The sequence below is a fragment of the Oncorhynchus keta genome, chromosome 1 (assembly GCF_023373465.1).
Source record: "Oncorhynchus keta strain PuntledgeMale-10-30-2019 chromosome 1, Oket_V2, whole genome shotgun sequence".
NCBI lineage: Eukaryota > Metazoa > Chordata > Actinopteri > Salmoniformes > Salmonidae > Oncorhynchus > Oncorhynchus keta.
Genome location: NC_068421.1, coordinates 67885901 through 67907758, shown reverse-complemented (window position 1 = coordinate 67907758; position 21858 = coordinate 67885901). Strand labels below are relative to the sequence as shown.

The following is a 21858-nucleotide window of genomic DNA, read 5'->3' as shown; positions in this document are numbered from 1 at the left end:
ATTTAGTATCCTACTGTAGCCTATGACATACAGTGCATTCGGAAAGTATTCAGACCCCTTTACTTTTCCCACATTTTGTTACGTTAAACACTTATTCTAAAATGTATTAAGTTATTTATTCTCCCTCATCAATCTACACACAATACCCCATAATAACAAAGCAAAAACAGGTTAAGGCATTTTTGCAAATCTATTAAAAATAAAAACTTAAATATAACATTTACATAAGTATTCAGACCCTCTACTCAGTACTTTGTTGAAACACCTTTAGCAGCGATTACAGCCACGAGTCTTCTTGGGTATGACGCTACAAACTTGGCATACCTGTCTTTGGGGATAGCCCTATTTGATAAAAAACTAAGTCCATATTATGTCAAGAACAGCTTAAATAAGCAAAGAGAAATGACAATCCATCATTACTTTAAGACATGAAGGTCAGTCAATCCCGAACATTTCAATAACTGAACGTTTTTTCAAGTGCAGTCGCAAAAACCATCAAGCGCTATAATAAAACGGGCTCTCATGAAGACCGCCACATGAAAGGAAGACCCAGAGTTACCTCTGCTGCAGAGGATAAGTTCATTAGAGTTGCACCTCAGTTTGCAGCCCAAATAAATGCTTCACGGAGTTCAAGTAACAGACACATCTCAGCATCAACTGTTCAGAGGAGACTGCATGAATCAGGCCTTCATGGTTGAATTGCTGCCATGAAACCACTACTAAAGGACACCAATAATAAGAACAGACTTGCTTGGGCCAAGAAACACAAGCAATGGACATCAGACCGGTGAAAATCTGTCCTTTGGTCTGATGAGTCTAAATTTGCGATTTGTGGTTTAAAAGGCATATTTCTTTCCCCGGCCCTGTATGTGCTTCTATGGTCTCTCTGTGTAGTACTATAGACTCTCTCTATGCTCTCTACTAACACTTCCTTCCTAAAGACCCTTATGATGTTTGAGCCTCATTGGTCCACTTCAAAGAGATGAAAAATAACTGATGCATTACCATCCCTTTATTCTTTTACTCCAGGTTTCTTCATGCAAAAGTAAAATACTGATTTGATTTCCTTGCCCCAATTATGGAGATTGTTTTTACATCATTGTGAATCACCATATGAAAGGCATGTTGGATATGAAATTCAAATCAAGCATTTTCATGCAAAATGCCTCCCATCCTATTGACACTTCCCAATTGAATATATCTAATGTGTTACTACTCTTGGTTTATTGGTTTATTCAGATCCCTATTAGCTTTTGCCGAAGTAGCAGCTATTCTTCCTGGTGTCCACAAAAAAACACAAAACAGGACATGGAACAAAACACTGATTCACTGATAGACAAGGACAGTCACACTAACTTAAAATACAACAATATACCAGCAATACAACAAGAAAAAATCTATAATAAATGTATAAACAATACAACAACGACAAAAACATTTTTTTGTTAGTGTGTCTGTGTATGTGTGTGTTTAACCCCTCACAGTCCCCGTCAATCCATGAAATATTGTTTAATAAAACATTTTTAAAGGTAATTTTGCTATTTGCCTGAGTAATTGGAGATAGAAGGGAGTTCCATGGCATCATTGCTCTGTAAAATACTGTGCTTTGCAGTGAATTCGTTTGGACTTGGGGACTGTGAAGAAATCCCTGGTGGCATATGTATGGGTGTCTGAGCTGAATGTTATTTCATTATGCAGACAATCTGGATTTTTCCTCACAGTAATACTTCTCATAAAAACTAGAAGCGAAGCAGTTCCTCTCTTGTTAACCCTCAACCAGGAGAGACTGGCATGCTTTTTGTTGATGTTAGTTCTGTGTGTGCTGCTCTGTTTGAGCCAGCTGCAGCTTTGCTAGGTCTTTCTTTGCTGCACTGTACCATATTACCAGACAGTAATCAAAATTAGGGCAAGAACAGAGACTTAACAACTCGTACAGTTGATTTGTGTAAAATAAGCAGAACATCTTTTTTATAACAGACATGCCCCTCCGCACAACAACTTTGTCAATATGACTTGACTATTACAATTGACCATCCAATGTTATATGATTCAGCAGTCCATCAACCAGGTGGTGTGTTTATGTGTGTGTGTGTGCTATGGGAGACATACACTCAAACATCCTATTAGTAAGAAATACACTCAAACATATGTATGTATCGTAAAACTGACAGTAATGTGTACTGTCAGTTAATTTAAAGGTCCACTCTTATAATAATTTACTTTTGAGTCAGGAAATGAAAACGATCTATACCCTGAGAATAATAATGTTCTTGCTGCTGAAGGCCTTGGAAGTAGGCTTCACTCAGGCAAACACCATCACCAACAAGAAAAATATCTGTTCTCCTAGAAGGCACTTAGTCAAACAGGAAACACATTAGCATGTACACTGTACACACCACAGTTGTGTGTGTGGATGGAACACTGTATTTGAAAATCATTTTCGGATCACTAGGTTTTTGCAAAAAGCCATTATGCTCTCTAGTGTGCATTTCGCTGTCAGTGATTCAGCCAAAAGAGACGATCAGTTTAAGTATCATAGTAATATAATGTAATGACAGTTATTAAGTGATAACCCTGATGGAGAAATGTAAGAAACTATTATTATGTACAAAAATGAGATAACATGAGATAATTACATGTTTCTTAGTGTTTGAAAATGTTTTGATATTAATATTGTTCTTTGGTCAGAAACTTTTATGCACCTATGAAAATCTACACCTATGAAATCTGTTGGATGTACATACTACCTTAAACACTTCTCCTATGGTGGCCTACATGTAATGTGTATGGAGGCCACCCAATGTCTTGTAGCCTGAGGGTTGATTGACACACCAAAAGTCAGAGAAGAGCAACAATATTGACAGGAGAGGTGCGAAAAAATCTTAAAGAATAGAAGCAGCAGTGAAAAGTTGAATTGATATTCAACAGGTGTGATGGTGGATGACAAAAGCAGGGAGAAAGGTGTGCATGTGCGTGTGTGTGTGTGTGTGTGTGTGTGTGTGTGTGTGTGTGTGTGTGTGAGAGAGAAAGAGATGGCTTAAAACCAATCTATATCCAAAACCTTTTTGGCAGCAAGAATGGGTCACAGTCACAAGTAGGGCTGTGGTGGTCATGACATTTTGTCAGCCGGTTATTGTCATGCAAAAGACTGCCGGTCCACGGTAATTTACCGTTAATTAACATAAACACGTTTAGCATCTCCAGGCCTCCACACATACAAGCCGCTGATGCACCTCTTTTCGACATCTACAGACCCATTGACTTTTTCCACATTTTGTTAGGTTACAGCCTTATTTTAAAATTGATTAAATTATTTTTTTCCCCACACAATACCCCATAATGACAAAGCTAAAACACTCTTAAAAAAAAAAAAGTTTGCTAATTTATAATCACGTTTACATAAGTATTCAGACCCTTTACTAAGTACTTTGTTGAAACAACTTTGGCAGCAATTACAGCCTCGAGTGTTCTTGGGTATGACACTACAAGCTTGGCACACCTGTATTTGGCTGTGTGCTTAGGGTCGTTGTCCTGTTGGAAGGTGAACCTTTGCCCTAGTCTGAAGTACTGAGCATGTTGTCATCAAGGATCTCTCTGTACTTAGCTCCGTTCATCTTTGTCTCGATCCTGACTAGTCTCCCAGTCCTTGCCACAGAAAAACACCCCCACACTATGATGCTGCCACCATCATCCTTCACCGTAGGGATGGTGCCAGGTTTCCTCCAGACGTGATGCTTGCCATTCAGACCAAATTGTTTAATTTTGGTTTCATCAGACCAGAGGATCTTGTTTCACATAGTCTGAGAGTCTGTCATGTGCCTTTTACTGAGGAGTGGCTTCCATCTGGCCAGTCTACCATAAAGGCCAGATTGATGGAGTCCTGCAGAGACGGCTGTCCTTCTGGAAGGTTCCCCCATCTCCAGAGGAACTCTAGAGCTCTTTCAGAGTGACCATAGGGTTCTTGGTCACCTCCCTGACCAAGGCCCTTCTCCTCCGATTGCTCAGTTTGGCTGGGCGGCCAGCTCTAGGAAGAGTTGACACAAGAGTCGACACAATGCTGTCTCGGCGCTCTACTGAAAATTCCTTCGACTTCACGGCTTGGTTTTTATTCTTACATGCACTATCAACTGTGGGTCCTTATATAGACAGCTGTGTGTCTCATAGAAAAGGGTCTGAATACCTATGTAAATAAGGTATTTCTGTTTTTAATACATTTGCAAACATTTCTCAAAACCTGTTTTTGCTTTGTTTTTATGGGGTATTGTGTGATTATTAATTTTAAAATCCATTTTAGAATAAGGCTGTATGTAACGTAACAATGTGGAAAAAGTCAATGGGTCTGAAAACTTTCCGAAGGCACTGCAGTTGCCATGGTAATAATGACATCAAGGCTTTGAAAGCAAAACTGTCTCTGTTTCAGCATGATGTACAGGGAATTTGGAAATGAGATTTTATTGTCTGTGAAACCCAGATGATGTGTCCACTGAACTCTCAGACTGATTCAACAGTACTTTGGATGACAGAAGCTGTGGAGATTCAACCACAGCAGAACTCAAATATCAAAGCATCTAAATACAGGCGTGACAGAAGGGAGGGTGAGAGAAAGAAAGAGACTTTTTGGAAATTAAGACATTTTGGTTATAATTTCAGACATTCCTGAAAATTACAGCTATGCTCTTAGAAGGAAAATCAGATTTACAACAAATTAATGCATTTTCCTAGTCATGTATGCAGCCCTTTTTGAATTAATATAAATTACTCACATAATCAGTTTTCATTATGGTTATGAGGAGATGGGCTTACTTTCCCTTAAGCCTGAATGTTCGAAACTAACATTACATAGTTGCCATCAAATTCCCATTTTCAGTTTAAGGCACAACAAAACCTTTTTGAGATTGAAGTCCTCATAGAGGTCAGAAATGTCTGTTCGTTTCTGTAAACCTTTCAACAATATTACAGATAGCATTGCCAATGACTAGCATTGAGAGTATATCACTTTACTTTGTCTTCTTGCTTTTTGACTTTTTATTCTTCCCTCCAGCTTTGGATGCCTCATCCTGCAAAACAATAAAAGAACATTGAATAAAAGAAGGAAAATAGAAAAGACGAAGAGTACCACTTCATGACAAAGCTGGAAAACATACAGTAATTATCCTCAACCAGTGAGTTGTTTACCTTATAATCAGCGTATTAGATGTAACTACACTGAAGGCGTATACATAGCAAATGACTACCAATGTTTCACCTTAATACGCATATTCCCCTGATCTGAATCAGGAAATGAGATGTGACCATCATGTTGCATTCATTATTCCACAAGACCACATTGGCCAGACAACTCGCTGAACGAGGGAGAGCTTGGTTTGTTGTTTTGGAAAGCTTTGAAAGTCTGAAGAAGTGTTCTATTGAAAAAGTGTCACAGCCGGCCATGACCGTGAGACCCATGAGGCGGCGTACAATTGGACCAGCGTCGTCCGGGTTAGGGGAGGGTTTGGCCGGACAGCATTTCCTTATCTCATCGTGCTCTAGCGACTCCTTGTGGCGAGCCGGGTGCCTGCTAACTGAATTTGGGCGTTAGTTGGACTGTGTTTCCTCTGACACATTGATTATGAGGGCTTTCGGGATAAGCGAGTAGCGCGTCAAGAAGCAGTGCGGCTTGGCAGGGTTGTGTTTCGGAGGACGCATGGCTTTTGACCGTCGCCTCTCCCTAGTCTATAGGGAAGTTGCAGCGATGAGACAAGACTAACTACCAATTGGATATCACGTAATCGGGAAGAAAAAGGGGTAAAAAAATGTATTAAAATATATAGTGCCTTAGGAAAGTATTCAGACCCCTTGACGTTTCCCACATTTTGTTACAATACAGGCTTATTCTAAAATGGATTAAATAAATAAAATCATGAGCAATCTACACACAATACCCCACAATGACAACGCGAAAACAGGTTATTTGACATTTCTGCAAATTTATAAAAGAGTTACACAGAAATACCTTATTTACATTATTCAGACCCTTTGCTATGAGACTCGAAATTGAGCTCAGGTTCATCCTGTTTCCATTGATTATTCTTGACATGTTTCAACAACTTGATTAGAGTCCACCTGTGGTAAATTCTATTGATTGGACATGATTTGGAAAGGCACATACCTGTCTATATAAGTTCCCACAGCTGACAGTGTATGTCAGAGCAAAAACCAAGCAATGAGGTCAAAGGAATTGTCCGTAGAGCACTTTGACAGGATTGTTGTCGAGGCACATATCTGGGGAAGGGTACCAAAGAATTTTTGCAGCATTTAAGATCCCCAAGAACACAGTGCCCTCCATCATTCTTAAATATAATACGTTTGGAACCACCAACACTCTTCCTAGAACTTGCCTCCCAGCCAAACTAAGCAATCAGGGGAGAAGGGCCTTGGTCAGGGAGTTGACCAAGAACCCAATGGTCACTCTGACAGAGCTCTAGAGTTACTCTGTGGAGATGGGAGAACCTTCCAGAAGGACAACCATCTCTGAAGCACTCCGCCAATCAGGCCTTTATGGTAGACTGGCCAGACGCAAGCCACTCCTCAGTAAAAGGCACATGACAGCCCGCTTGAAGTTCGCCAAAAGGCACCTCAAGGACACTCAGACCATGAGAAACAAGATTCTCTGGTCTGATGAAACCAAGATTAAACTCTTTGGTCTGAATGCCAAGCGTCACGCCTGGAGGAAACCTGGAACCATCCCTACGGTGAAGCATTGTTGTAGCAGCATCATGCTGTGGGGATGTTTTTCAGAGGCAGGGACTGGCAGACTTGCCAGGAACGAGACAAAGATTAACGGAGCTAAGTAACCTGCTCCAGAGTGCTCAGGACCTCAGAATGGGGCAAAGGTTCACCTTCCAACAGGACAACGACCCTAAGCACACAGCCAAGATAAAGCAGGAGTGCCTTCGGGACAAGTCTCTGAATGTCCAGACCTGAACCCAATCGAACATCTCTAGAGAGACCTGAAAATAGCTGTGCAGCAACACTCCCCGTCCAACCTGACAGAGCTTGAGAGGATCTGCAGAGAAGAAAGGGAGAAACTTTCCAAATCAGGTGTGCCAAGCTTGTAGTGTCATACCCATGAAGACTCGAGGCTGTAATCGCTGCCAAAGGTGCTTCAACAAAGTACTGAGTAAAGGGTCTGAATACATATGTAAATGTGATATTTCAGTTTTTTCTTTAAATAGAAATTAGGAAACATTTCTAAAAAACTGTTTTTGCTTTGTCATTATGGCGTATTGTGTGTAGGGAAAAAAAACAATTGAATTAATTTTAGGAACGTATCACAAATGTGGAAAAAGTCAACGGGTCTAAATACTTTCACACACACACACACACACACACACACACACACACACACGCACGCACGCACGCACGCACGCACGCACGCACACACGCACGCACGCACGCACACACACACGCACACGTTCAAAAGTTTGGGATCACTTAGACATTTCCTTGTTTTTGAAAGAAAAGCACATTTTTCATCCATTAAAATAACACCAAATTGATCAGAAATACAGTGTAGACATTATAAATGTTGTAAATGACTATTGTAGCTGGAAGTGGCAGATTTTTTATGGAATATCTACATAGGCGTACAGATGCCCATTATCAGCAACCATCACTCCTGTGTTCCAATGGCACGTTGTGTTAGCTAATCCAAGTTTATCATTTTAATAGGCTAATTGATCATTAGAAAACCCTTTGCAATTTTGTTAGCACAGCTAAAAACTGTTGTTCTGATTAAAGAAGCAATAAAACTGGCCTTCTTTAGACTAGTCGAGTATCTGGAGCATCAGCATTTGTGGGTTTGATTACAGGCTCAAAATGGCCAGAAACAAAGTACTTTTTTCTGAAACTCATCAGTCTATTCTTGTTCTGAGAAATGAAGGCTATTCCATGCGAGAAATTGCCAAGAAACTGAAAATCTCATACAACGCTGTGTACTACTCCCTTCACAGAACAGCGCAATCTGGCTCTAACTAGAATAAAAAGAGTGGGAGGCCCCGGTGCACAACTGAGCAAGAGGACAAGTACATTAGAGTGTCTAGTTTGAGAAACAGACACCTCACAAGTCCTCAACTGGTAGCTTCATTAAATAGTACCCGCAAAACACCAGTCTCAACATCAACAGTGAAGAGGCAAGTCTGGGATGCTGGCGTTCTAGGCAGAGTTGCAAAGAAAAAGCCAATAACAAGAAAAGATTAAGATGGGCAAAAGAACAGACACTGGACAGAGGAACTGCATCCCGGAGTCGCCTCTTCACTGTTGACGTTGAAACTGCTGTTTTGCAGTTAAACATCATTCAGTTTAACTGAATCCGCTCTGACCTTGTCCCACTTTCCATAAATAAATAACATTTGTTTCAGATAAGTAGAGGAGAAAGTTTCCATTAGACTTTCAGATTAGAGTCTATGTATATGCCTGCTTATGTCAAAAGTGTCCAACAACGAGAAACGTAAAAACAATTCCCCATCAAGCTTGATATTACAAACAAACATTTAAACTTATATATAGATGGAAGATACATTTTGCACACAGTATTCATTTTGAATTACATCCAAGGTCTTGTTCAATATTCAGACTAAAGTCACTAAATGTATATACTTTAGTGTGGACTTATGCCAAACTTGGACACATTACTAATAGGGAGAGAGGGTCTCACCGCAGAGGATGTGTATCCCTCCTGGACCAGGATGTTCCTGGCAGAGTTGTTGATATGTTTGAAACGGTCTGGACCCAGCAGGATCCCTCCATACCAGCGAGACACAACCACCAGCACATTCCGCACATCCAGGATCTGAGGTAGAACAACAGAGTGGTGTTGACACAGAGGCACATGATGGATGTGGTAGCTACTATATATGTGGATGTTGATGATCGGTTTGGCATAGACTCAAATCACATGACAGATATGAATCACAAATAATGGCTGTTTGGGAATGATTATAAAACCGATGTTAAGCAATAAAGAGAGGCATACAGACATGTTTTCCTCTCCCAAGATAAAGACATCAGCATACAGAGAAAATTGTTGTGCAAGGATTGCTCCCACGGCAAAATAGACTTAATAGCTGGCACCTTCCCTTAACAGATGATTTATGTCAACAAGTGTGCTTGGAGATTTGGATGAGCAACATTCTGGTCACTGGTCCATGTACCCAAGCACCTCCTCATGTGTCATATCAAAGAGGATGTGACGATTAGCAAGACGATTGAAAGACCACATGTGACAGGGGATGACTAGTGAACACCCCCTGGAAGCCTGATTTCACCTTTGCAGCTGACACAGGATGCATCATAAAGAATAAGCCTTTATCCAGAAGAATATCTGCCTCAGTCTCTCCGCTGTCAATTAACAGCCCTCTACGCAGCAGGGGAGAATTTGGCTATGGGAGACCACGCCAATGCCATCTGTCTATTTACTGTAATAATAAACGTCTCCCTTTATTCTCTGCTCCGCACTTCAAATTCGTACTGCCAAAATGAGTAAATGCTAAATTCAAAACGAAGAAGGGGTCTGAGAGGAAAATATATGAGAGAAAAACAGATTAAGAATCAGCCCTCAAAGTAAATTGCCTGTCAGTGTTGAGAGGTTCAAGTAGAACATTAATCAGAATCTTACCCAAAAGCACCTGGGTGGTAGTGGTGGGGGTGAGCATTAGGCTGAAGGCTCTTCTCTTCACTTGTTAGGTCAGATTCAGTGACAATGGAAGAATGATGACATACAGTCAGGTCCAAAATTATTGGCACCCTTGAGAAAGATGAACGAAAAATACTATAAAATAATTCAAATACTGAGCTATATTGTATGCTCAATAAATGGGGATTTTTGTTTTTATACTAATAAAATTGCTCAAAGAAAGAGATTTTGTTTAACAAGTAATATTTTTTTACTCAAAAAGGTAGGGTCCAAAATGATTGACACCCCGTTTATCAATACCTTTTAATACATTTCTAAAATGTTTTATGAGTTGGAGAACATATTGGGAAGGATCTTAGACCATTCCTCCATACAGAATCTTTCCAGATCCTTGATATCCTTTGTCTGCGGTTATGGACTGTCCTCTTCAATTCAAACCACAGGTTTTCAATGGGGTTCAAGTCCGAAGACTGAGATGGCCATTGCAAAATGTAAATTATAAATTGGGTGGTTCAAGCCCTGAATGCTATTTACGCAATAAGGCACAAGGAGGTGTGGTATATGGCCAATATACCACGGCTAAGGGCTATTCTTACGCACAACGTAACAAGGAGTGCCTGGATACAGCCCTTAGCCGTGGTATATTAGCCATATACCTCAAACCCCCAAGGTGTCTTATTGCTATTATAAACTGGTTACCAATGTAATTAGAGCAATACAAATGAATATTTTGTCATACCTGTGATATATAGTCTGATATACCACGGCTGTCAGCCAATCAGCATTCAGGGATCGAACCACCCAGTTTATAATGCTTAATTAACCATTTCTTTGTGGATTTGGATTTGTGCTTGGGGTTATTGTCTTGCTGGAAGATCCACTTGCAGCCAAGTGTCAGCCTCTTGGCTAAAATGTCCTGCTACTTGGTAAAGTTCATGTTGTCGTTGACCTTAACAAGGGCCAAAGCACCAGGGCAAAATAGCCCTAGAACAAAGATCCGCCCACATATTTTACAGTAGGTATGAGGTACTTTCTGTATACTTCTGTTTTTCGACACCACTGGTGTTTGTGGCCAAAGGGCTCATGTCATCTGAACCTAGCACCGTCTGGAGTTTGTTAAACGGCATTGGCACTTGGATTGGAACATGTGCTATGGTCATAAATCGGTCTCCATTGAACAGACTCAGTGCAACCTATAATCCAAAATCAGATCGTCCAGAGCATAGATAGAACAACGTCCTGTGGGGTTCAGGATGAACCGTTCAGCTCAGTACGAATTCCTCTCAAGAGGTCTTATCCCACTCAGACAGTGCTATTGTTTTTGAAAAGGGGCTACCATCAAAGGCAGATTAATCTGAGAAACGTGTAAACAAGACTCTGGACTCCAGCAGAGAAATCCAATGAGACATTTCACTGTGGTGCACTCATAGTCTGACATTTGGCATTCTTGCAAGCTGATGTTATGGATGAATACGAATGCATGAAAACTATTTGATTGTTAGAGCCTCAGTCTGTACCCACTAATATTGACTGAAACAGGAATGAATGCTTGCTTGAATTATGTATAGGCATGAGTACTCGAATGGACATCAAAGATCAATCTTTAACAAGCTATAAAAAATTTAAAAAATCAAATACTATAAAACGATTTGGTGGAATGTGCTTTGTGGCTGCCCGAACGGGCAAGTACATTTTTTTCTTAAAGTCAATGTTAATTTGTACATGTGCATTTGCGGGTCACAACAAAAACGAAACCAACTTCAAGCCAAGCATCACACCATTCTTCTCCCTAAATTCCCTTTCCCCTCCGTGTCTCGTTCACTCAATTGCATTCCAGCCACTCCCTACGCACACAAGCTCCCGATAGGCCTACACAAATAAATGGCTATAAAAAAGTATGTAACTGATGAGTCCTAGGCTTGCCAACTGTCCCGTATTAGCCGGGATGTTCCTTATATTGCGCTAAATTGGTTTGTCCCATACGGGACCCCTCTTGTCCTGTATATTTATCCAATCACAGTATAGTTTAAACGCGCCAATTCCTGCAAAGTCATTTCTGTTGTTGTTCGGTCGGTTTGGCATATCAAGGAAATATGGACAAACCTCCAAAAAAGAAAAGACTGTGCAGCTACAACAAACAATGTGAAGTAAAAAAGATGTTGGTTAAGCCCGTCAGTGGTGACTCGACGAAAGCTTTCTGTACTGCATGTCATCGGGAATTATCAATTGGCCATGGAGGGGAGAATGACCTAACTCAACATGCATCCACAGAAATGCACAAGAAGGCCCCCTAGCTAAAGGTGCTAGCAATATCGGTGCATTCTTCTTGACGTCTACTGCGGAAACTAACAGAATTGGAAAGCACCACTCCATTTACCAGTTATTGAGCAGTGCCAACAATTGCATTCTGAAAGCTAATACATAGCTTATAATGCCTGCACACATAGCTTATAATGCCTGCAAGCACGCTTGCGTTCAGCTGTCAGTGGATATTGAGACAATTGTTTTAATGAGCTACCGCCACGTATCAGTATCTGCTTCCCGAAGAGAGGAACTGCATGCATTTTTCACCTTTGTTCACATTGAGTGGCGTGAAATTCTGCGACATGTTTGCACACGATGGCTCGCTCTTCATCCAGCTTTCGATTGTCTCCTGCAAAGCTGGCCAGGTCTTACTTCATACTTTAGGTCCCTTGAGGAGACCTGTCCTCTGGCACTGAAGAGTATTTTTGAGTATGAAGAAAAAAACAGAAGTAGCTGAGATGTATCTGCGCTTTTTCCACAATGCGGGGGGTGTTTATGACCAACTCGTAAAAAAGCTGGAGGAAACAACGCTCTGCATCACAGATGTTTACGAGGAAGTCCAAAAGTTTAAAATGAAGATGCTTCAGCGGAAACAGGACAGCGTTTTTGGATACCAGACCAAGCAGCTGATGGACAAACAATTGTCATCAAAGGTCCAAGCAGCAACAGGACTTTGAAGTTCTATGACGCTGTCATTACATACATTGACAAGTGGTTTGATTTCTCACCGGAAATCCTCTCCTCTATGAGGAGCTCTCCACCACTGACCAGCCTCTATGAGGAGCTCTCCACCACTGACCAGCCTCTATGAGGAGCTCTCCACCACTGACCAGCCTCTATGAGGAGCTCTCCACCACTGACCAGCCTCTATGAGGAGCTCTCCACCACTGACCAGCCTCTATGAGGAGCTCTCTACCACTGACCAGCCTCTATGAGGAGCTCTCCTTCACTGACCAGCCTCTATGAGGAGCTCTCCACCACTGACCAGCCTCTATGAGGAGCTCTCCACCACTGACCAGCCTCTATGAGGAGCTCTCCACCACTGACCAGCCTCTATGAGGAGCTCTCCACCACTGACCAGCCTCTATGAGGAGCTCTCCACCACTGACCAGCCTCTATGAGGAGCTCTCCACCACTGACCAGCCTCTATGAGGAGCTCTCCACCACTGACCAGACTCTATGAAGAGCTCTCCTTCACTGACCTGGAGCAGGTGGTGGTTGCCCTCAAAATGACAGAGACTGTCAGTATGGACCAACTCTATGAAGAGTGTTGTGCTAGCCGGGAGGAAATACAGAAAGCCAGACAGGATACGACAAAATCCACCAGTGAAAAGTGGATGGCACTTTTCCAAAACCTAGGGAAAGCCAACTTGATCAACATGTTCAGGATTGTCTCATTTGTCCTCAGTGTGCCAGGCTCAAATGCTTTTGTAGAGGATTTTCTCTCTGATGACCATTAAATGATCAGACTCAAGAAACAGATGCAGCACAGAGCTGATCAAAAATGAACTTCAAATATCTGTGAACTTTGACTTGTCATGTAAGGACTTCTCTCTGTCTATGCAAAAGGACTGCTTGAATAAGTCAAGTGCAGCAAAATAATAAGTAAGTAGACAGGATTGTGTAGAGGCAGAGATCTGGGGAAAGGTACCAAAAGAATTCTGCAGCATTGAAGGTCCCCAAGAACACAGTGGCCTCCATCATTCTTAAATGTAAGAAGTTTGGAACCACCAAGGCTCTTCCTAGTGCTGGCCGCCCTGCCAAACTGAGCAATTGCGTGAGAAGGGCCTTGGCCAGGGAGGTGACCAAGAATCCGATGTTCACTCTGACAGAGATCCAGAGTTTCTCTGTGGAGATGGGAGAACCTTACAGAAGGACAACCATCTCTGCAGCACTCCACCAAGCAGGCCTTTATGGTAGACTGGCCAGAAAGAAGCCACTCCTAAGGGATGTTTTTCAGAGGCAGAGACTGGGAAACTAGTCAGGATCAAGGGAAAGATGAACGGAGCAAAGTACAGAGTGATCCTTGATGAAAACCTGCTCCAGAGCAGGACTCTTGGAAGATTAGTCCAAATTGGGACTAAAAGAGATCCAAATGAAATGAAATAAAATAAAACCCAGAGCGCTCAGGACCTCAGTGGGGCGAAGGTTCACCTTCCAACAGGACAACGACCCTAAGCACACAGCCAAGACAATGCAGGAGTGGCTTTGTATTTTTTTTAAATAAATTTGCCTAAACTTCTAAAAAAAATGTTTTTGCTTTGTCATTATGGGGTATTGTGTGTAGATGGATTTGGGCAAAAAAAACAATAATCCTTTTTAGAATAAAGCTGTAATGCAACAAAATGTGGAAAAAGTCAAGGGGTCTGAATACTTTCCGAATGCACTGTGTTTTCTCATCTTTCTTATCTCCAAGATATAGGACAAACACTGCAAAACCTTAATTCTTATGATTTATTTTTTTGACTGTCTTTTTTGCCAATTATTAATGTTATTCAATGCGTTTCTCTGGGCTTTAGTAGTAAAGGTCAAATTCAAGGCTTGTGCATGGCTACTTATCAAAGTGAATCTTAAATAGGATATATTGTACATTACCTTGGACTTAAGATTATATTTAAGTTATAAACAGGAGAGGGTCAGTGAACCTCAAGACCACAGAGGGTTGGTTTGAAAACGTAAAATGGGTCCTTGAGGCATAAGGCAACCGTGTGAATACTGAATGAAGCACTAGAGGGTACGGAGCAAAGTGGACATAGAGCAAAGCACCTGTAGTAAGTGAAGCAGTCGTCCTCCCGCTGCGGTCTCTCCATCATCCTCACAGTCCTGCAGGAAACTCTGCTTTTCTTCACAGTATATCCTACAGAGAATATAGGTTGTAGTTGGTTGAGACTTTTAGTATGAGAATGTACTTAAACTGCATGTCTCCTTGAAGGAAACTTTTCAATTATCTGAATGTCGGCATCTCCTATTGGGTTAATGACCACCTAGAAAGCATCAAGCATCTTATAAAGGCTCAATGTAACTCAATAAACCTAGCCTACTTACAGCACACACATTGTCAAATAACAATTGATCAACTGTGTGATTAGAGAGATATAAACCCACTGTGAATATTACAACTTGTTATGTTTATTCAAAACTGGATGCTCTACCTGTATGCATAAATATTGTGAGTGGCGCTTGCAATCTTCTTGTTTTCAAACAGCTTGTCAAGAACCATTCTAACCTGAAACACAAAAACAAATCTGTTTGAATTGCCTCCTTTCCTCTAATCATACTCTTAACATTAGAAGTATAGTGGGTACGTCCATCCCTAAAGTACAACTTCTGCATTAAAGACAGAACGGTAGCCCACTCATCTGAGAACTCCTGTGTGGTGCATAAAGATGAGGGTAATCATTGATTCCTCTTCAAACAGATGGCATATCCAACAGAAAGACTAAGATAAAACCCCAAACAGGTTCGGTTGACTCCTACTCTTGACAATATATTAGGTAACTTTATTTCAAAAGTTTGTATAAACAGTTTTCTTATTAAAAAATGCCTACTTGTATATTGGGTGGGTAATCGTAATACTGAAAATGTACAGCATGTAAAAAGAGAACCATACAGTTGTGTAATAGTTAACTGTTAATGCTTATGGTACAATGTGCACTGTAATTACATCTACACAGTTCATGTACTCTCCAGGAAATTACATAATTATCACTGTCTAAATTGCAATTGATGGCAGGTTAGATATGTTTAAAGCAGCTCTTTCCGTTTTCATCCTGCAAATATTTAGCAGCAGGAGCACAGCCTGAGGATGTTTGGTTTTCCATATTGGAAGTACATTAGCATTGAAACTACATCCTCTCCACATGAGCTTTAACTCACAGCTTCTTCTCTCTCCCAACAGGGTAGCATTGTCTAGCATGATTTTGAAGATTTTAAGGCTTGTGATTTACTTCCCTAACTTGTTCTGTGATGGATGTGAGAATATTAATGTTTTATAGTCAGAAAGAGGAGGGAGACAGGAGAGGGCCTACACAGTACCTGTCTCGGTGTTACCACAGGGGCTAAGTGTGGTTGGAAGGTGCTGCGTCTTTCTGTTATCGTCTCCCCCAGTTTTATAGGAGGTAGTTCCTCATCTACAAAGATTTATAAACACAAAAATAAAAGGCACAAGTAAGAACCAATTAACAGTGGATTAACACGTGGGCAGCAAGCACAATTCAGTTTATATACAAAATGTAAACTGTTCTTTCCTTTCAGATGCGATTATAATTAAGGCTTAGAAATGACTTGTTTTTTTATTCTTTCTCTATTCAAGAATGTGCAGTCAGTGCCATACCACTTGAGTGATTTTCGAAGAGGTGTACATTCTCTTTGTTCAGCTTCAGATTGCGGTAATCAGGCATTTCTACATCATCCGCCACTTCCTCCTCCTCTGTTGTCATATTTCTCACCTCTGGTTGCTCCACTGTGAGAGAAGTAGAAAGATGGACAGGCTGTGAAATGAATTCAATGTGTATTTGTGATTGTGTATCTTTGTGTCCCATGATGCGTTTGAGTGACTTTGAAGGTCCTTTCTGCCTTGACCCTATGCCTAATTTACATGGACACCTACCACACAGGTCCCATCTTCAGATAATTACCATTGCATGACCGTAAAATGAACTAAATGTTCTAACAATGGGCCTCCCGGGTGGCGCAGTGGTTAAGGGCGCTGTACTGCAGCGCTAGCTGTGCCACCAGAGACTCTGGGTTCACGCCCAGGCTCTGTCGTAACCGGCCGCGACCGGGAGGTCCGTGGGGCGACGCACAATTGGCCTAGCGCTGTTCGGGTTAGGGAGGGTTTGGCCGGTAGGGATATCCTTGTCTCATCGCGCACCAGCGACTCCTGTGGTGGGCCTGGCGCAGTGCACGGTGTTTCCTCCGACACATTGGTGCGGCTGGCTTCCGGGTTGGATGCGCGCTGTGTTAAGAAGCAGTGCGGCTTGGTTGGGTTGTGTATCGGAGGACGCATAACTTTCAACCTTTGTCTCTCCCGAGCCCGTACGGGAGTTGTAGCGATGAGACATGATAGTAGCTACTAAACAATTGGATACCACGAAATTGGGGAGAAAAAGGGGTAAATATTCAAAAAATAATAATAAAAAAATGTTCTAACAAGACAGATAAAGCCAATTAAGAGGGATAAGTAGAACGAGGGTTACTATGAATGTTAATATACTGATATTTCGGGGAGAAAATTATACTAAAAAGTACATACAGTGCCTTCAGAAAGAAACTACCAAGCCCATAAAGATTACAAGCATACCCATAACATGATGGAGCCACCACCATGCTTGAAAATATGAAAAGTGGTACTCAGTGATGTATTGTATTTGCCCCAAACATAACACTATTGTATTCAGTACAATTTTTTTGCAGTATTATTTTAGTGCCTTACTGCAAGCAGGATGCAGTTTTGAAAGCTTCCTTCTTCTCACATTGTCATTTATGTTACTATTGTGGAGTAACTACAATGTTGTTGATCCATCCTCAGTTTTCTCCTATCACTCTGTAACACTCTGTAAAAAAAATCACCATTGGCCTCATGGTGAAATCCCTGAATGGTTTCCTTCCTCTCCGGCAACTGAGTTAGGAAGAGCGCCTGTATTTTTGTAGTGACCGGGTGTATTAATACATCATCTAAGGTGTAATTAATAACTGCACCATGCTCAAATGGATATTCAGCATTATTAAATATATTTTTTATCTATCGATCAATACGTGCCCTTCTTCGCGAACTAGTGGAAAACCTCCCTGGTCTTTGTTGTTGAATCTGTGTTTGAAATTCACTGCTCGACTGAGGGAGCTTACAGATAATTTTACGTGTGGATTACAGAGATTGGGTAGTCATTTAAAAATCACGTTAAACACTATTTTTGCACAAAGAGTTCAGGCAATTTATGTGCCTTATTAAGCTAATATTTATTCCTGAACTTATTTAGTCAAGATATTTCAGCTTTTAATTTTTGAATAATTTGTAAACATTTCTAAAAACATAATCCACTTTGACATTATGGGGTATTGTGTGTAGATCAGTGGTGTTAATACTTTCTTGAAGGCACTGTACAACTACTATATTAAATATACAACGCATAACCAAATTATGCCGTTGAACTTTATGGTGCTATAATGATTATGGAGTCCATGAACATCTACAGTGGGGTCTCAAATTAATGACACCCTTGATAAAGATGAGCAAATATGACTAACAATCATTCAAATACTGAGCTATACTGTATGCTCCAAAAATTGGGGAAATGATATATTTTTTATACCAATACAATTGCTGAGAGAAAGAGATTTAGTTTTTCAAGTAATCTCTTTTTTTCTCAAAAAGGTATGGGTCAAAATTACTGACACCCTTGTTTTTAATACCTTACATTGAGAGGAAAATGGCACTGATCCTTTTTCTAAAATGTTTAATGAGTTGGATAACACATTGGGAGGGATCTTAGACCATTCAATCCATACAAAATCCTTCCAGATCCTTGATATTCCACATCTGCGGTTATGGAATGCCCTCTTCAATTCAAACCACAGGTTTTCAATGGGTTTCACATGCTTTCTAGACAACAGATGTAGACTAACGACTGGTTACTTACGGGTCAGTTTCCAACAATGCAGAGTTAAAGATAAACATAAAAAAATAGAAATAGTGACACAAGGAATAAATACACAGTGAATAATGAAAAAAAACAAAGAGTAAAAATAACATGGTACTGGTACTTCCAGTATATAGCCAAGTCGATGTGCAGGGGTACGAGTTTATTGAGGTAGCTATGTACTATATATATAGGTAGAGGTAAAGTGACTAGATAGGATAGATAATAGACAGTAGAAGCATATTTAACCCATTTTTTTGGGTAGGCACAATCATGTTTTAAAACGGTACCGGTTACATTCAGATTAATCCCCATTTCAATGTGGATTAATATGCGTTTGTGGTTATTGTCTTTCTGGAAGATCCACTTGCGGCCAAGTTTCAGCCCCTGGCAGAGGCAACCAGGTTTATTCTCGAAAATGTCCTGGTACTAGGTCAAGTTCATGATGCCATTGACCTTAACAAGGGCCTCAGGACCAGTGGAAGCAAAATAATGCCATAACATCAAAGATCCTCCATCATATTTTACAGTAAGGGGTTATTTTCTGCTTATGCATTGTCATTTCAACACCAAACCCACCACTGGTGTGTGTGGCCAAAGAACTCAACTTTCATGCCATCTGACCAAAGTACCAGTTCGAGTGCCAATGCCGTTTAGCAAACTCCAGACATTTACATATGTTAGATGAAATAATAATGTAGGTTTTTGGCCACGCACACCAGTGGTGGGATTGGTATTGAAATGAGAATGCATGAACAGAAATTAACCCCATACCTACTGTAAAATATGGTGGTGGACACAATGTAGCTCAGTATTTGAATTATTTATTTTAAGCATTTTTGCTCATCTTTATCAAGGGTGTCAATCATTTCAGACCCCACTGTATAGGCCTTTTCATCAAATAATCTCAAATCACTTCTCTGACAGTTTTTTTTTATCTAGATAAGGATGCTTCCACAAGTAAAATGATTGCGTTTAGAATAGTAGGAGTTCATTAAAAAGGGGAAAACTTTGCAATGAGAATACATTTAAATGAAGGTTCAGAGGGTATTAACACCAAACCATTTCCCAAATCAGTTGCTCGTTATGGAAGAGGACACAAGATACAATTTGAATACAAAATACAATTTTCAACTTGCCTTTTATACTTTTATGAATGTGCTCCAAACTGAATGATTTCCTCTAAAGCAAGGATGCTCTGTGACCTATACCCAGCATCTCATTTTCACAGCATACACATTCTCTGCTTTCTCCCATTTCAGTTGATCATAACAACTGTACAGAGAGAAAGAACATAATTACAATGATAGGACTGCATCCATATTGATGGATTCCATAGTTATTAATTTAAATAGTACTAAATTAAAGCACTGTGCTTAATTAGCTAACAAGTTTGACGGCGTTAGAAAACAGTGAAGAGTTAGAATAATATGGTATCCTGTTTTTCTTAGTGTTCAAAAAGGGGAATAAAAGGCATTAAAACTCATCCATTCATAGAAAACCATTTTCAAAGACAATACAACAAACAACCAAATGAGGAAATCCCTTTCCTCTGCCTCTTTAAAAAAATATTTGACAAAGGTTTCGTCACAGGCTCACAGCACTGAAAGCCGTTACTCAGATACTGATCTTCATTCAGTTAAATTACAGAAACAGGAAAGAGGGCTTTTCATATAACACCCACCAAGTCTTGTGTTCATCTTATCACAATGATGCATGGGAGCACATCAAAGACCTGAATGAAAGACCCCAAGAATTCAGACTGTCATCTCCAAGAAAGGAAAGAGATTGAAATCAAGCTTTCTCAATTGTTTTTTCTGTCTGAGCTCATTGGCATTAATATATACCTTTATGAGGAAGGCAATGGGTGCACACTTTCATAATTGGATTTCTGGAGTTGGAAAAAATGATTTATTTACTGCCCTCTAGTGAAAAAATAAAGCATACTATCAATCAGACGTGACATGCGATTCTCACCCGTGTCTGTGCTTTGGGATTTCTCCAGGAGGAACTCCCGGACCTTCTCTACCCAGAGGTAGAGGATGCTTTCCCCAGTGTTCTCCCTGTTAGGAAAGACACCACTGGTTAGTTTGATGTCAGTGGAGACATATCTACTAAGAGACATGGGTGAGACAGGGTAATGGACTGTAAATCATCAATACCGCAAGCTAACATGGCTTCACCATCAGGAAATCCATCTTTAGGTTAGCATTATGATGGAATCCCCTCCATGTTCAGGGGTAACTATTCTGTGCTTCATGTACAGTAGTCAGTGATTATGAAATCCACTCACACATAGAGCTCCTCAAGGCTGTTGGACAGGGTCTTTCTATCAGGGCCTCGCAACCATGCTGCACTGCATGAGGAGAGAAGGCAGAATATGTCTCAAATGTTAGTCTTAATAATTTGCTTTTTTTAATGCCTGATACATGTTTATCAGAGGTAGTGTAAGTGTACTGTACTGTAAAACCCAACATGTAGACTTACTTTATTTGGTAGACAGGTGGTGCTGCACTCGGGTAATCATGTGGGAGAATGATCTAATTATGGAAATTAAACTCTTGAGTTATTGCTATCATACACTGCTCGGAAACTTTTTAAACACACAAAAATGTAATGAAACAATTACCTGTAAACATGCTTTCAGTTTTGGATAGTCTATATCATCCGTTATTTTGATGCAAAATATTCTTGCTGCTTCATCAATAACACACCATTCGTCACCGTATATGGAGGAAAGTGCCTCGACCTCTTCAATCTGATGAAGAAAATAGCGTAATATTGTGTTCTAATAATAATAATGTAGTCATCCAAAAGCAAATTATCTACAAGCATTCTCTCATGTCTGTTTTTATAGTTGAGTCAAATATATAAACATATGAATCAAAGTACAAAATGGGTCATACTCTCCACTAATGTGAACTTCAGTCATGCCCAGCCCTGAGTTCTGTTCAACAGTAGGGACTTACTTGAGATTGAAGATCCCCTGCATTCCCAACATCTATGTTTGCCATTAATTTATCCAAAGCAAGTAAGCAGACAAACACTTCAGTTCATACTTAGAAGTAGTAGTGTTTACAGTAGTCTATTCGTACAGTATCAACACAAAATTAGCTCGATAAGAGGCTTGCTTGACATTCTGTATCACCAACTCAGCTGTTGCTCTGACAGGACAAAGAACCACCTCCAGGTCAAGGTTTTCACGTACTACCAAAATAAAAGACCTTATTTGATACTATTCAT

General features: G+C 40.4%; 1 protein-coding gene across 1 annotated transcript; it reads right to left on the bottom strand.

The window, feature by feature from the left end:
- Positions 1-1024: 1024 nt before the first annotated feature.
- Positions 1025-21790, bottom strand: impact (impact RWD domain protein). Its single transcript, XM_035783094.2, has 11 exons — positions 21585-21790; positions 21245-21373; positions 21103-21155; positions 20909-20971; positions 20593-20678; positions 16311-16439; positions 16013-16107; positions 15130-15203; positions 14744-14834; positions 8696-8830; positions 1025-5057 (listed from the first exon to the last, which is right to left on the bottom strand). Exons 1-11 carry the CDS (start codon positions 21627-21629, stop codon positions 4998-5000), a joined length of 960 nt encoding a protein of 319 aa, XP_035638987.1. The 5' UTR covers positions 21630-21790; the 3' UTR covers positions 1025-4997.
- Between the last annotated feature and the right edge of the window lie 68 nt (positions 21791-21858).

Bases quoted from the DNA above. Each gene is read 5' to 3' on its own strand.
- impact (XM_035783094.2), bottom strand. From the start codon at position 21,629: ATGGCAAACATAGATGTTGGGAATGCAGGGGATCTTCAATCTCAA. The intron at 15,204-16,012 runs GTACTGTGTAGG...TTTGTGTTTCAG, and splicing joins CTGTGGTAACACCGAGACAG to GTTAGAATGGTTCTTGACAA. The intron at 5,058-8,695 runs GTGAGACCCTCT...ATTGTTTTGCAG, and splicing joins AGGGATACACATCCTCTGCG to GATGAGGCATCCAAAGCTGG.